The sequence below is a fragment of the Pygocentrus nattereri genome, chromosome 26 (genome assembly GCF_015220715.1).
Source record: "Pygocentrus nattereri isolate fPygNat1 chromosome 26, fPygNat1.pri, whole genome shotgun sequence".
In the NCBI taxonomy this organism is placed as follows: Eukaryota; Metazoa; Chordata; class Actinopteri; order Characiformes; family Serrasalmidae; genus Pygocentrus; species Pygocentrus nattereri.
The window spans coordinates 15416078-15428917 of record NC_051236.1 but is presented as its reverse complement, the minus strand read 5'-3'; the positions used below and the strand labels follow the sequence as shown (position 1 = coordinate 15428917).

The window sequence follows — 12840 nt, the reverse complement described above, 5'->3', positions numbered from 1 at the left end:
CTCTCTCGGTAACACTGGCCTCTCGCGCGCTCTCTCTCTCTCTCTCTCGGTAACACTGGCCTCGCGCGCTCTCTCTCTCTCTCTCGGTAACACTGGCCTCGCGCGCTCTCTCTCTCTCTCTCGGTAACACTGGCCTCGCGCGCTCTCTCTCTCTCTCTCGGTAACACTGGCCTCTCGCTCTCTCTCTCTCTCGGTAACACTGGCCTCTCGCGCTCTCTCTCTCTCTCGGTAACACTGGCCTCTCGCGCTCTCTCTCTCTCTCGGTAACGCTGGCCTCTCGCTCTCTCTCTCTCGGTAACACTGGCCTCTCGCGCGCTCTCTCTCTCTCTCTCGGTAACACTGGCCTCTCGCTCTCTCTCTCTCGGTAACACTGGCCTCTCGCTCTCTCTCTCTCGGTAACACTGGCCTCTCGCGCGCTCTCTCTCTCTCTCTCGGTAACACTGGCCTCGCGCGCTCTCTCTCTCTCTCTCGGTAACACTGGCCTCGCGCGCTCTCTCTCTCTCTCTCTCGGTAACACTGGCCTCGCGCGCTCTCTCTCTCTCTCTCGGTAACACTGGCCTCTCGCTCTCTCTCTCTCTCTCGGTAACACTGGCCTCTCGCGCTCTCTCTCTCTCTCGGTAACGCTGGCCTCTCGCTCTCTCTCTCTCGGTAACACTGGCCTCTCGCGCGCTCTCTCTCTCTCTCTCGGTAACACTGGCCTCTCGCTCTCTCTCTCTCGGTAACACTGGCCTCTCGCTCTCTCTCTCTCGGTAACACTGGCCTCTCGCTCTCTCTCTCTCGGTAACACTGGCCTCTCGCGCGCTCTCTCTCTCTCTCTCTCGGTAACACTGGCCTCTCGCTCTCTCTCTCTCGGTAACACTGGCCTCTCGCGCGCTCTCTCTCTCTCTCTCGGTAACACTGGCCTCTCGCGCTCTCTCTCTCTCTCGGTAACGCTGGCCTCTCGCTCTCTCTCTCTCGGTAACACTGGCCTCTCGCGCGCTCTCTCTCTCTCTCTCGGTAACACTGGCCTCTCGCTCTCTCTCTCTCGGTAACACTGGCCTCTCGCTCTCTCTCTCTCGGTAACACTGGCCTCTCGCTCTCTCTCTCTCGGTAACACTGGCCTCTCGCGCGCTCTCTCTCTCTCTCTCTCGGTAACACTGGCCTCGCGCGCTCTCTCTCTCTCTCTCGGTAACACTGGCCTCGCGCGCTCTCTCTCTCTCTCTCGGTAACACTGGCCTCTCGCGCTCTCTCTCTCTCGGTAACACTGGCCTCTCGCTCTCTCTCTCTCGGTAACACTGGCCTCTCGCTCTCTCTCTCTCGGTAACACTGGCCTCTCGCTCTCTCTCTCTCTCGGTAACACTGGCCTCTCGCTCTCTCTCTCTCTCGGTAACACTGGCCTCTCGCTCTCTCTCTCTCTCGGTAACACTGGCCTCTCGCTCTCTCTCTCTCTCGGTAACACTGGCCTCTCGCTCTCTCTCTCTCTCTCGGTAACACTGGCCTCTCGCTCTCTCTCTCTCTCTCGGTAACACTGGCCTCTCGCTCTCTCTCTCTCTCGGTAACACTGGCCTCTCGCTCTCTCTCTCTCTCGGTAACACTGGCCTCTCGCTCTCTCTCTCTCTCGGTAACACTGGCCTCTCGCTCTCTCTCTCTCTCGGTAACACTGGCCTCTCGCTCTCTCTCTCTCGGTAACACTGGCCTCGCGCTCTCTCTCTCTCGGTAACACTGGCCTCTCGCGCGCTCTCTCTCTCGGTAACACTGGCCTCTCGCGCTCTCTCTCTCTCGGTAACACTGGCCTCTCGCGCTCTCTCTCTCTCGGTAACACTGGCCCCTCTCTCTCTCTCTCTCTCTCTCTCTCTCTCTCTCTCTCTCTCTCTCTCTCTCTCGGTAACATTGGCCTCTCTCGCGCTCTCGGTAACGCTCGTGCGCTCTCGGTAACGCTCGTGCGCTCTCGGTAACGCTCGTGCTCTCTCTCGCTCGTGCTCTCTCTCGCTCGTGCTCTCTCTCGCTCACGCTCTCACGTAACACTGGCCCCTCTCTCTCTCTGTAACGCTGGCCCCTCTCTCTCTCTGTAACGCTGGCCCCTCTCTCTCTCTCTAACGCTGGCCTCTCTCTCTCTCTCTCTCTCTCTCTCTCTCTCTCTCTCTCTCTCTCTCTCTCTCTCTCTCTCTCTCTCTCTCTCTCTCTCTCTCTCTCTCTCTCTCTGTGTGTAACACTGGCCTCTCGCTCTCGGTAACACTGGCCTCTCGCTCTTTCTCTCTCGGTAACACTGGCCTCTCGCTCGCTCTCTCTCTCTCGGTAACACTGGCCCCTCTCTCTCTCTGTAACACTGGCCCCTCTCTCTCTCTCTAACGCTGGCCTCTCTCTCTCTCTCTCTCTCTCTCTCTCTCTCTCTCTCTCTCTCTCTCTCTCTCTCTCTCTCTCTCTCTCTCTCTCTCTGTGTGTGTAACACTGGTCTCTCTCTCTCTCTCTCTGTGTGTGTAACACTGGTCTCTCTCTCTCTCTCTGTGTGTGTAACACTGGTCTCTCTCTCTCTCTCTGTGTGTGTAACACTGGTCTCTCTCTCTCTCTCTGTGTGTGTAACACTGGCCTCTCTCTCTCTCTCTGTGTGTAACACTGGCCCCTCTCTCTCTCTCTGTGTGTGTAACACTGGCCCCTCTCTCTCTCTCTGTGTGTAACACTGGCCCCTCTCTCTCTCTCTGTGTGTAACACTGGCCCCTCTCTCTCTCTCTGTGTGTAACACTGGCCCCTCTCTCTCTCTCTGTGTGTGTAACACTGGCCCCTCTCTCTCTCTCTGTGTGTAACACTGGCCCCTCTCTCTCTCTCTGTGTAACACTGGCCTCTCGCTCTCGGTAACACTGGCCTCTCGCTCTCGCTCTCGGTAACACTGGCCTCTCGCTCTCGGTAACACTGGCCTCTCGCTCTCGGTAACACTGGCCTCTCGCTCTCGCTCTCTCGGTAACACTGGCCTCTCGCTCTCTCTCTCTCGGTAACACTGGCCCCTCTCTCTCTCTCTAACGCTGGCCCCTCTCTCTCTCTCTCTCTCTCTCTCTCTCTCTCTCTCTCTCTCTCTCTCTCTCTCTCTCTCTCTCTCTCTCTCTGTGTAACACTGGCCCCTCTCTCTCTCTCTGTGTGTAACACTGGCCCCTCTCTCTCTCTCGGTAACACTGGCCTCGCGCTCTCTCTCTCTCGGTAACACTGGCCTCGCGCTCTCTCTCTCTCGGTAACACTGGCCTCGCGCTCTCTCTCTCTCTCGGTAACACTGGCCTCTCGCGCTCTCTCTCTCTCTCGGTAACACTGGCCTCTCGCGCTCTCTCTCTCTCGGTAACACTGGCCTCTCGCGCTCTCTCTCTCTCGGTAACACTGGCCTCTCGCGCTCTCTCTCTCTCGGTAACACTGGCCTCTCGCGCTCTCTCTCTCTCGGTAACACTGGCCTCTCGCGCTCTCTCGCTCTCGGTAACACTGGCATCTCGCGCTCTCTCTCTCTCGGTAACACTGGCATCTCGCGCTCTCTCTCTCTCGGTAACACTGGCATCTCGCGCTCTCTCTCTCTCGGTAACACTGGCATCTCGCGCTCTCTCTCTCTCGGTAACACTGGCATCTCGCGCTCTCTCTCTCTCTGTAACACTGGCCTCGCGCGCTCTCTCTCTCTCTGTAACACTGGCCTCGCGCTCTCTCTCTCTCGGTAACACTGGCCTCTCGCTCTCTCTCTCTCGGTAACACTGGCCTCTCGCTCTCTCTCTCGGTAACACTGGCCTCGCGCTCTCTCTCTCTCGGTAACACTGGCCTCGCGCTCTCTCTCTCTCGGTAACACTGGCCTCGCGCTCTCTCTCTCTCGGTAACACTGGCCTCTCGCTCTCTCTCTCTCGGTAACACTGGCCTCTCGCTCTCGCTCTCTCGGTAACACTGGCCTCTCGCTCTCTCGGTAACACTGGCCTCTCGCTCTCGCTCTCTCTCTCTCGGTAACACTGGCCTCTCGCTCTCGCTCTCTCGGTAACACTGGCCTCTCGCTCTCGCTCTCTCGGTAACACTGGCCTCTCGCTCTCTCTCTCTCGGTAACACTGGCCTCTCGCTCTCGCTCTCTCGGTAACACTGGCCTCTCGCTCTCGCTCTCTCGGTAACACTGGCCTCTCGCTCTCGCTCTCTCGGTAACACTGGCCTCTCGCTCTCGCTCTCTCGGTAACACTGGCCTCTCGCTCTCGCTCTCTCGGTAACACTGGCCTCTCGCTCTCGCTCTCTCGGTAACACTGGCCTCTCGCGCTCGCTCTCTCTCTCTCTCTCTCTCTCTCTCTCTCTCTCTCTCTCTCTCTCTCTCTCTCTCTCTCGGTAACACTGGCCTCTCGCGCTCTCTCTCGCGCTCTCTCTCGCTCTCTCGCTCTCTCTCGCTCTCTCGGTAACACTGGCCCCCCCCCCCTCTCTCTCTCTCTCTCTCTCGCTCTCGGTAACGCTCGTGCTCTCTCTCGCTCGCGCTCTCTCTCGCTCACGCTCTCACGTAACACTGGCCCCTCTCTCTCTGTGTAACACTGGCCCCTCTCTCTCTGTGTAACACTGGCCCCTCTCTCTCTGTGTAACACTGGCCCCTCTCTCTCTGTGTAACACTGGCCCCTCTCTCTCTGTGTAACACTGGCCCCTCTCTCTCTGTGTAACACTGGCCCCTCTCTCTCTCTGTAACACTGGCCCCTCTCTCTCTCTGTAACACTGGCCCCTCTCTCTCTCTGTAACACTGGCCCCTCTCTCTCTCTCTCTCTCTCTCTCTCTCTCTCACACTGGCCCCTCTCTCTCTCTCTCTCTCTCTCTCTCTCTCTCTCTCTCTCTCTCTCTCTCTCTCTCTCTCTCTCTCTCTCTCTCTCTCTCTCTCTCTCTCTCTCTCTCTCTGTGTGTAACACTGGCCCCTCTCTCTCTCTCTCTCTCTCTCTCTCTCTCTCTCTCTCTCTCTCTCTCTCTCTCTCTCTCTCTCTCTCTCTGTGTAACACTGGCCCCTCTCTCTCTCTCTCTCTCTCTCTCTCTCTCTCTCTCTCTCTCTCTCTCTCTCTCTCTCTGTGTAACACTGGCCCCTCTCTCTCTCTCTCTCTCTCTCTCTCTCTCTCTCTCTCTCTCTCTCTCTCTCTCTCTCTCTCTCTCTCTCTCTCTCTCTCTGTGTGTGTGTAACACTGGCCCCTCTCTCTCTCTCTCTCTCTCTCTGTGTAACACTGGCCCCTCTCTCTCTCTCTCTCTCTGTGTGTAACACTGCGCTCTCTCTCTCTCTCTCTCTCTCTCTCTCTCTCTCTCTCTCTCTCTCTCTCTCTGTGTAACACTGGCCCCTCTCTCTCTCTCTCTCTCTCTCTCTCTCTCTCTCTCTGTGTGTGTAACACTGGCCCCTCTCTCTCTCTCTCTGTGTAACACTGGCCCCTCTCTCTCTCTCTGTGTGTAACACTGCGCTCTCTCTCTCTCTCTCTCTCTCTCTCTCTCTCTCTCTCTCTCTCTCTCTCTCTCTCTCTCTCTCTCTCTCTCTCTCTCTCTCTCTCTCTCTCTCTCTCTCTCGGTAACACTGGCCTCTCTGGTCTGCAGGGAGAGAGAGTGTTTTGTTAAGTGAATTGATACCCAGCTGACTCCTGCTTTCTTCCTTTTGCTTCCCTTTTCTTCTGCTCCCTTTCTTCTTGCTCTTCCTGCTAGGAGGTAGAGACCCCATTAGATGGATTAGGAGAGAAAGAGAGGTGGGGGCAGACGAGACTAAAAGAGAAAAGGATTTATTTTTTCATCTGAGTTTGGGCTGCACACACTGGCTAGAAGTAGATACACACACATTCAATGAGCTGGAGAAAGTTACATATGAGAAACTGAAGGATATGAGGGAGAGAGAGGTTTTATGGGTCACACTGATTGTGTGCAGTGATAAGCTTCTGGATAGCTAGTTCCTATTCACTTTATGCTGTGGAAGAGGCCACACACAGCATTAATAGTAATAAAACTTATGGTGTCGCGATTTACACAGGATTGAGTAGAAACAGAACACATGTAGTCCATCCATCCATCCATCCATCCATCCATCCACTATCTAAGCCGCTTCTCCGTCAGGGTCGCGGGGGGGTGCTGGAGCCTATCCCAGCGGTCATCGGGCGGAAGGCAGGATACACCCTGGACAGGTCGCCAGTCCATCGCAGGGCAGACAGACAGACACAGTCAGTCACTCACACCTAGGGGCAATTTAGCACGTCCAATTGGCCTGACTGCATGTCTTTGGACTGTGGGAGGAAACCGGATAACCTGGAGGAAACCCACGCAGACACGGGGAGAACATGCAGACTCCACACAGAGAGGACCGCCTGGCCGGGGAATTGAACCCAGGCCCTCCTTGCTGTGAGGCGACAGCGCTACCCACCACGCCACCGTGCTGCCCAGAACACATGTAGTGCTGTTACATAATCAGGATACAAGATAGGTAACTGTGTTCAGTTTCAGTACATTTACAGAAAAAGGTAGTTATCAGATTATAGACAGTATAAAAATCAGATCATTACTAGCACGACACCAAGAGCACTCATCACTCATAATGATTGTCTATGTTAACTTACCACTGACAAATCAAGGTATTTTTTTTTTTTTTTTTTTTTTCCCCCCCATGTTTTGGATATTCGTTAGAAGTTATATTGGTTTGTATTGTTGTTGGAATGGTGTAAGTTATTCCAAAAACTCAAGTTTAGATGAAAACCTTTCCATTTATCGCAGAAAATGAATCTTACAGAATGGTAACACACAGCTGTAACTGATAGACAGTGTCAACAAAAAACTGGACAAAATAGGAATGTAAATCTGAAGGGACACAATATTCCAGTATTCCAATATATTTATATGTCTTAATTGAACTGCTGATTTAGTAATATAGTTTTAGAGTTAGATTACATTCATCTTGACTATTGTTTTCTCTAATGGATACGTCTTTGAGAAACAGGAATGATCCAAAAGTTTAATATGGTACCTCAGTATAGTAATCCTTTGGATTAGGATACAGATTACATTTTTAACAGGTAATCTGTAGTGGAATACATTTTTTAATAGTTAGTAATATCACATGTGGCTTTGCTGACAAGAAGTAAACCAAACAAATTTGCAAACATGGCTCTTTTACAGCTCAGTCAAGCGCAATGGAGTGAAATGTGTCATTTGTTTTTATAAAAAACATGTTTTTTATAACATATTTCCCTTGAATTTCCACCACCTTTTTTGTGTTTGAGTGTGTGCCTAATACCGTGATACTGTGGTATTTTTTGACCTGGTTATCATACCGTGAAAATGTCAAACGGCAACATTGCTTGCCAAAAGCATGGCTGAAGCGCTGCTATTTCTATGCGACATGCACATTTTTGACAAAAATAATTTGTGATTATTTTGACTGATCTTATGAGTGTGATAATTAAGTGTGACTAACAGAGTGTGCATAGCCTGTGCCAGACACACCACTTCACAGCAGTGTCTGAGATTGAGCACTGTGTTCACTGAAATGAGATTTCTTTGAGCACTTGCATGCTTAGTAGGATTGCCACACTAGAAATACTAGTTATTTCACTGTATTCTGCTAATGGGATCCTCTGATTGCTGCCTTTTGCCCCGTTATAAAGAGGAGGCCAATACATTAGCCAACATTTGCATCCAGTATTTTGCATAGCCTTACAGCGCTATGTTAATAGAGATACTTTGCAGGTTGTTAGCCATTGGATGTGTTCAAACAGCACAAAAGAGAGAGAATTGGCTACGCTGTGTTGTGTCCAGTGTGATTTTCCTTTGTGTTTCCTGGTAACCTTTGACTCTAGAATTAACCTTTGGAATACAAGATCTTACACTGGGTCATTAGGCTCCCCCTTAGCAACCTGGATCAATTCTTCAGCACAGTCTGGAATGTTTTCATGGGGGGCACTGGAGCTCTAGTTAGTACCTAGCACCTAGAAAACAAGGCATATGCTGGAATGCTGGACCTATTGGATTTGTGAATGGACATTTAAGATTGGATTCAGACTATATTGGATTTGCAGTGAGGAAATAATGTTCCCCTGAAAGTTTAGTCTTTGCATGGAAATTATTACTGGTGTTATTAATATTAAAAAAGGGTCTTTAGGCTCCTCTATGGTATCACCTAAAGAACCATGTTTGAAAGAGATTTAAGAGAGTGAAGGATCTTTAAACTGTTTGAAGAACCTTCACATAATGTTCCATACACATTGAAGGGTTTTTACTGAACTCTTTACATTATGTGGTTCTTACAATGCCTCTTTGAAAAATGTTTCTGCAATAAACTGCCCACTGAAAAGGTTTTTAGGGAACAGAAAGTGGTTCTTCTACAAGATCACACACAAAAAAACAACCCTTTGGACCCCTAAATTTTGAAGTGTACAGTTTTAATAGAATGTTTTATAGATATTAGTGGAACAGTTAACAGACCAGAATTCTTTTTAATGTAAACGTCATTTTGTGTAGAAAAGCATTTGTCAAAGTAACTGCTAATTCCAAGCAACAATAGTAATGGAATTTCCGGTAAACTTAATATAATAAGCTGTATATCCCATCTCAATAAAAAAAAAAAAATCCCACAAAAATAGCTTTGTTGTGAGAACAGAACTGAGCTATGGCTTTCTGTTCTCTGCTCCTGCCTGTGTACTAGCCATTAGCAAGACTGTTTTGATGGTAAAACTGCAAGCATCTCTTTGTACATGTTTGCTTTATGTTTGCATCATCCACCACAGACAGTGTGGTTCTGAAGATGAAGGAACTGGGCTCTAACCTACTGGGCTTCTTCTGCCTGTGTGACTGTAATGTGGCCAGCAGCTCCCAGGCAGTGTGTTATTTGCTTGCCCAGTGTCCGATTTTACAGAAGCGATTGCATGGCCATGATTGGATTAATCTATTTAAACCGTGTGATGAGATGACCTGAAGAAAAAGCCATTATCATTTTACAGAGACATTGTCTACTTCATCACACTTACTGCACCAGGATCCTAACGGGATGAGATTTATTCATTTTTATTTTGGGCGTGATCAAGTGTTGATCTGTGCAGAAAGTGTTTCATCACATTGTGTTATTATTAACTAGATTTAAAAATCCCTTTGAGTGTTTTTGTGCGTTATTTTTCTTCCCTTTTCCTCTCCACAGAGTTTTCCGATTTTTGGCCGCAGAGAGTCTGCAAGCGTTTCTGCTTAATGCTTCCATCAGTGTGTGTTTGTTTTCCCTGCCTTGAGAGCTGAGCAGACAAGTGCAACTGCGGAGAAACAACATCAAATGTTAAACCACAAATCAGCCAATCTCATGGTGCTGTTAAGTAAATACATGGAGTATTTGTGTAGTGGATTTATAGTAGAATATTATTGATGAGTTTTGTTTTGATCATAGCGATCAGCCTGGTGTTCCCTTATTGTCACCCTGCTGTGACTTGTTTTGGAGTATCTCTTGTAGACTATGAGCTGTTTGTCTGAACCCGACAGGACTCAGCTAGACATGATCAGATTTCCCATTCTGGAGTTGTATTCCGTCTCTAATTGATGGTGGTCTGATTAGGCTCTGGACAGAATGTTGTTTGGCTGCGGTCAGGTTTGGATTCTATGCTTGGTGCTGTGGTTCTGGTTAGATTGGGTTGTTCTCAGGCGATATTTGGTTTCAGAATGAATTTTCAGGCCCTGTTTCCGTTCTTATCTCTTACTCAGCATGACTTTCACATGCACTAACCATTCTTCTTTCTGTTTTGCAGCCTCTACAGATTGATGATAATTTCTGCGGGCAGGACTTCAACCAACCTCTGGGCGGCACTAGCACGATCGAGGGTATTCCGCTCTTCGTCGATAAGGATGACGGGATGACTTCAGTGGCGGCCTATGATTACCGCGGCAACACTGTGGTCTTCACTGGTACACGTACTGGCCGTTTGAAGAAGGTAAGGCGTTCCCCTGTGCTTGGCTCTCATGGTGCTGCCATCTCACCATGACTGTGCTGTTGAGGAATTTCCCTGTTTAGCCTACAGGAAGCTAGCATTTTCTGGGAACGGAGCCGTGAGCTGTTTCCTGGACCTTGGATTTTCTCTGTTAAATTGCTTTTAGTGAAAATGGGCTGTCAGTGCCTTTTGTGAATGTGATGATGGGCTTTGTGTGGCAGTGGTCTTCACTGGTGGTATTTCATAAAACATTTTTTTTTATTAGCAACATAACTTAAGGTCAAAGTAAGGATTCTCCTACAGAAATGTCTCTGACTTCTTCTGAATTTAGGAAAATATGTATATAAAAAGTGGGAGGAACTTTTTAAAGATTGCAGCTGTTTTGGGGTGGATTTTTGGGGAGGATTTGTCCTGTGCTGACTGGAGTATCTCTCTTTAAATCAGTGTTCACCTACCCTGGTCCTGGAGAGTTTAGTCCCAACCACAGTTTGCCACACCTGCTCTAGCTAATTATCTTCTTCAGAAGTTCTTTATTGGCTCGATCAGATGCAGTAGTGTTAGGTAAGGAGGGGCAGCAGCTTAGATGCAGGTTGAGACTAAACTCTGCAGGAAAGTAGATTTTAAAGAGCAGGGTTGATGAGCACTGCTTTAAATATAATAGAGGATAACTTAGAAATTGTGCTTTGTGCAGCACTCCCTGGAGTACATGAACATCTCGCACTCTTATTCCAGCGCATCAAGGTTCAGGTTTAGCACATTGTTCATATGAAAGTAGGCTCTATTTGAAGGAAGTCCTTTTAGGTGGAGGGTGGATGATCAGTCTACGTGTTTGGCGCCATGAGCATTTGGTAAAGTGTATTAGTTAAAATCAGTTTATACTACTTGAATGTCTGTTGCTTTCTATGCACTGATCTTCCTCGTCTCAGTTGACTTAGAATCTGATAAGGAATCGTTGTACTAATATAGATGTAGTGATCTAGGGCCTAAGATTCATTTATCTAGGTTAATGAGTAATTCTTGACTTACCTACACAAACAATATAATAGGCATTAAATATTGTTTCCTTTCCTTGAAAAACAAATTTGTGCATCATCATTTTTGGGTGTATATGTATGTCTCTGTGCACGACAATTGCTGAGCTATGTTGTGTTAACAGAACAATTTTTTTTCCTTTGTAAATTGAATGTTCTTTATTTGAATTTGAGGGTGAATGGTTTTAGCAGTCTTTCATTTCTAACTGTCCAGTTTCTGCCACGCAGTGTGAAGACATGTGGTTATGCAGCTGGTAATGCTCATTGCTAGCCCTTGAAATGTACCAACATCATTTTAGATGTGAGTGGAGAATGAATCATTTTGATCCCTACAGGCTCAGTAAGGGTAGAAGAGCTTGGCAGCATTATTTAAATGTTACGGGATGGTGAAGACTGAAGAACTATCTGCTTCCGTCCTGTATTTAGATTGACAAGGCTCATATGCTACAGCTAACCAAGCACTGTATGTAGCAAGTAGATATTTCCATATTCACATATGGTAGACCCGCTCTTTGACATTTTCATTATGTTTTGTGTGTGTGTGTGTGTATGTGTGTGTGTATATGTGTGGGGGGAGGGGGGGGGGGTGCAGGGAGATTGGTAGAGGCAGAAGAGACCACTGAGGCATCACATGATGGATTCACTGAGATGTGAAATGGAGGACAGGCTGTGGCCAATACCCAGGAGCGAGAGAGAGAGAGATGAAGAGGGTACTTGAAGATTTAAGATGGAGATGGAGTTATAATGGAGCTTTGTATTTCGTGAGCTATGCTACTTATGCTCTCTTCTCGGCTCCGTCTTTAAAATATTTCCTTCGCTCCTGAAAAGATGGGCCAGCGCTAGGGACGGCAATCGTTAGCATTTTAATGATACTGCTCTGCTTGGAGATACTGCTTTCAGTTGAGTACTTTATCACTCCTCATTGATTATTTTACCCAAAAAAGAGGGAAACACACAAAATAAACTAAGGGCAGAGTCCTTACATTACTATTATTACATAAGATTATTATTATTATTATTATTATTATTATTATTATTATTATTATTATTTATTTTATATGTGATTATTCATTCCCTTCATCGTTAGTCAACACTTTGTGATGCAATGATCTCAAGAGGTCACAGAAGATCCGAAGGACACAGTTTTGAAAAGCTGTAATTGGTTCTAATCCATTATAATCAATAATGTAGACTTGCTTTTTTTAATTTTGAAAATAATCTTTTTTGCTGTGGTTTTTATTGAAACACAGCAGTTCTTGAAAGGATGCGCTGGCTAAAATGGAAAATATAACTTCTAATGATTGAGGGTGGAACTTTTTGAAACTGCAATTTTCGGGCTCATTTTTGAGTGTGAGACGTTTTTAAATGTTTTCTTTTTTGCGACCATATAACTGTCAGTATAGTGGAGAGAGTGAATTACTCAAGCTACAGAAATAACTTATCAGATGAGGAGGACAAACTAGAAGTTAGCAAAGTAGCTGGCTATCTAGGTACCATTACCTTGGTTTGGCTCCTTTCTTTGCATCTGAAAGGGTAAAAAGCTGATCTGGTGTCCATTGTCTTGCATACAAAGATAGAATTGCTGTTATCTTCACGGTTTCGTTTCACAGCTGAGGCCAGAGCTGCACTAATGCTAGCTTGGGTGTATTTATTAGCCTGTAGACCAGTGGAGTCAGTTGTTGACTCTGCAGGGATTATCAGTGGTTGTTTGATGTTTTTATGTACTGTATGCTGGATATTTTTGTGAGAGAACACTGATAAACAAAAATATGAAATGATAGCGTAAGATATGAAATTTTTAATTGAATCATTGTGGGATCAGACGTTTACTGCTTTTTTAAATTTAAATAACTGCTTCCTGTTCAGAGGTGCGAATATGGGGGCATCGCTAACCACTAAAGTAGGGCATGCTTTTCTTTTTTCCTTTCTCTCATGTTGTC

At 47.5% G+C, this 12840-nt stretch overlaps 1 protein-coding gene across 1 annotated transcript in view; it reads left to right on the top strand.

Moving 5' to 3' along the window:
• Positions 1-12840, top strand: part of plxna1b (plexin A1b) — a 203770-nt gene that overhangs the window by 47231 nt on the left and 143699 nt on the right. Inside the window, exon 3 of the mRNA XM_037534937.1 lies at positions 9690-9872. Within this exon, the coding sequence (XP_037390834.1) occupies positions 9690-9872 (183 nt within the window). The remainder of the gene's footprint in view (positions 1-9689; positions 9873-12840) is intronic.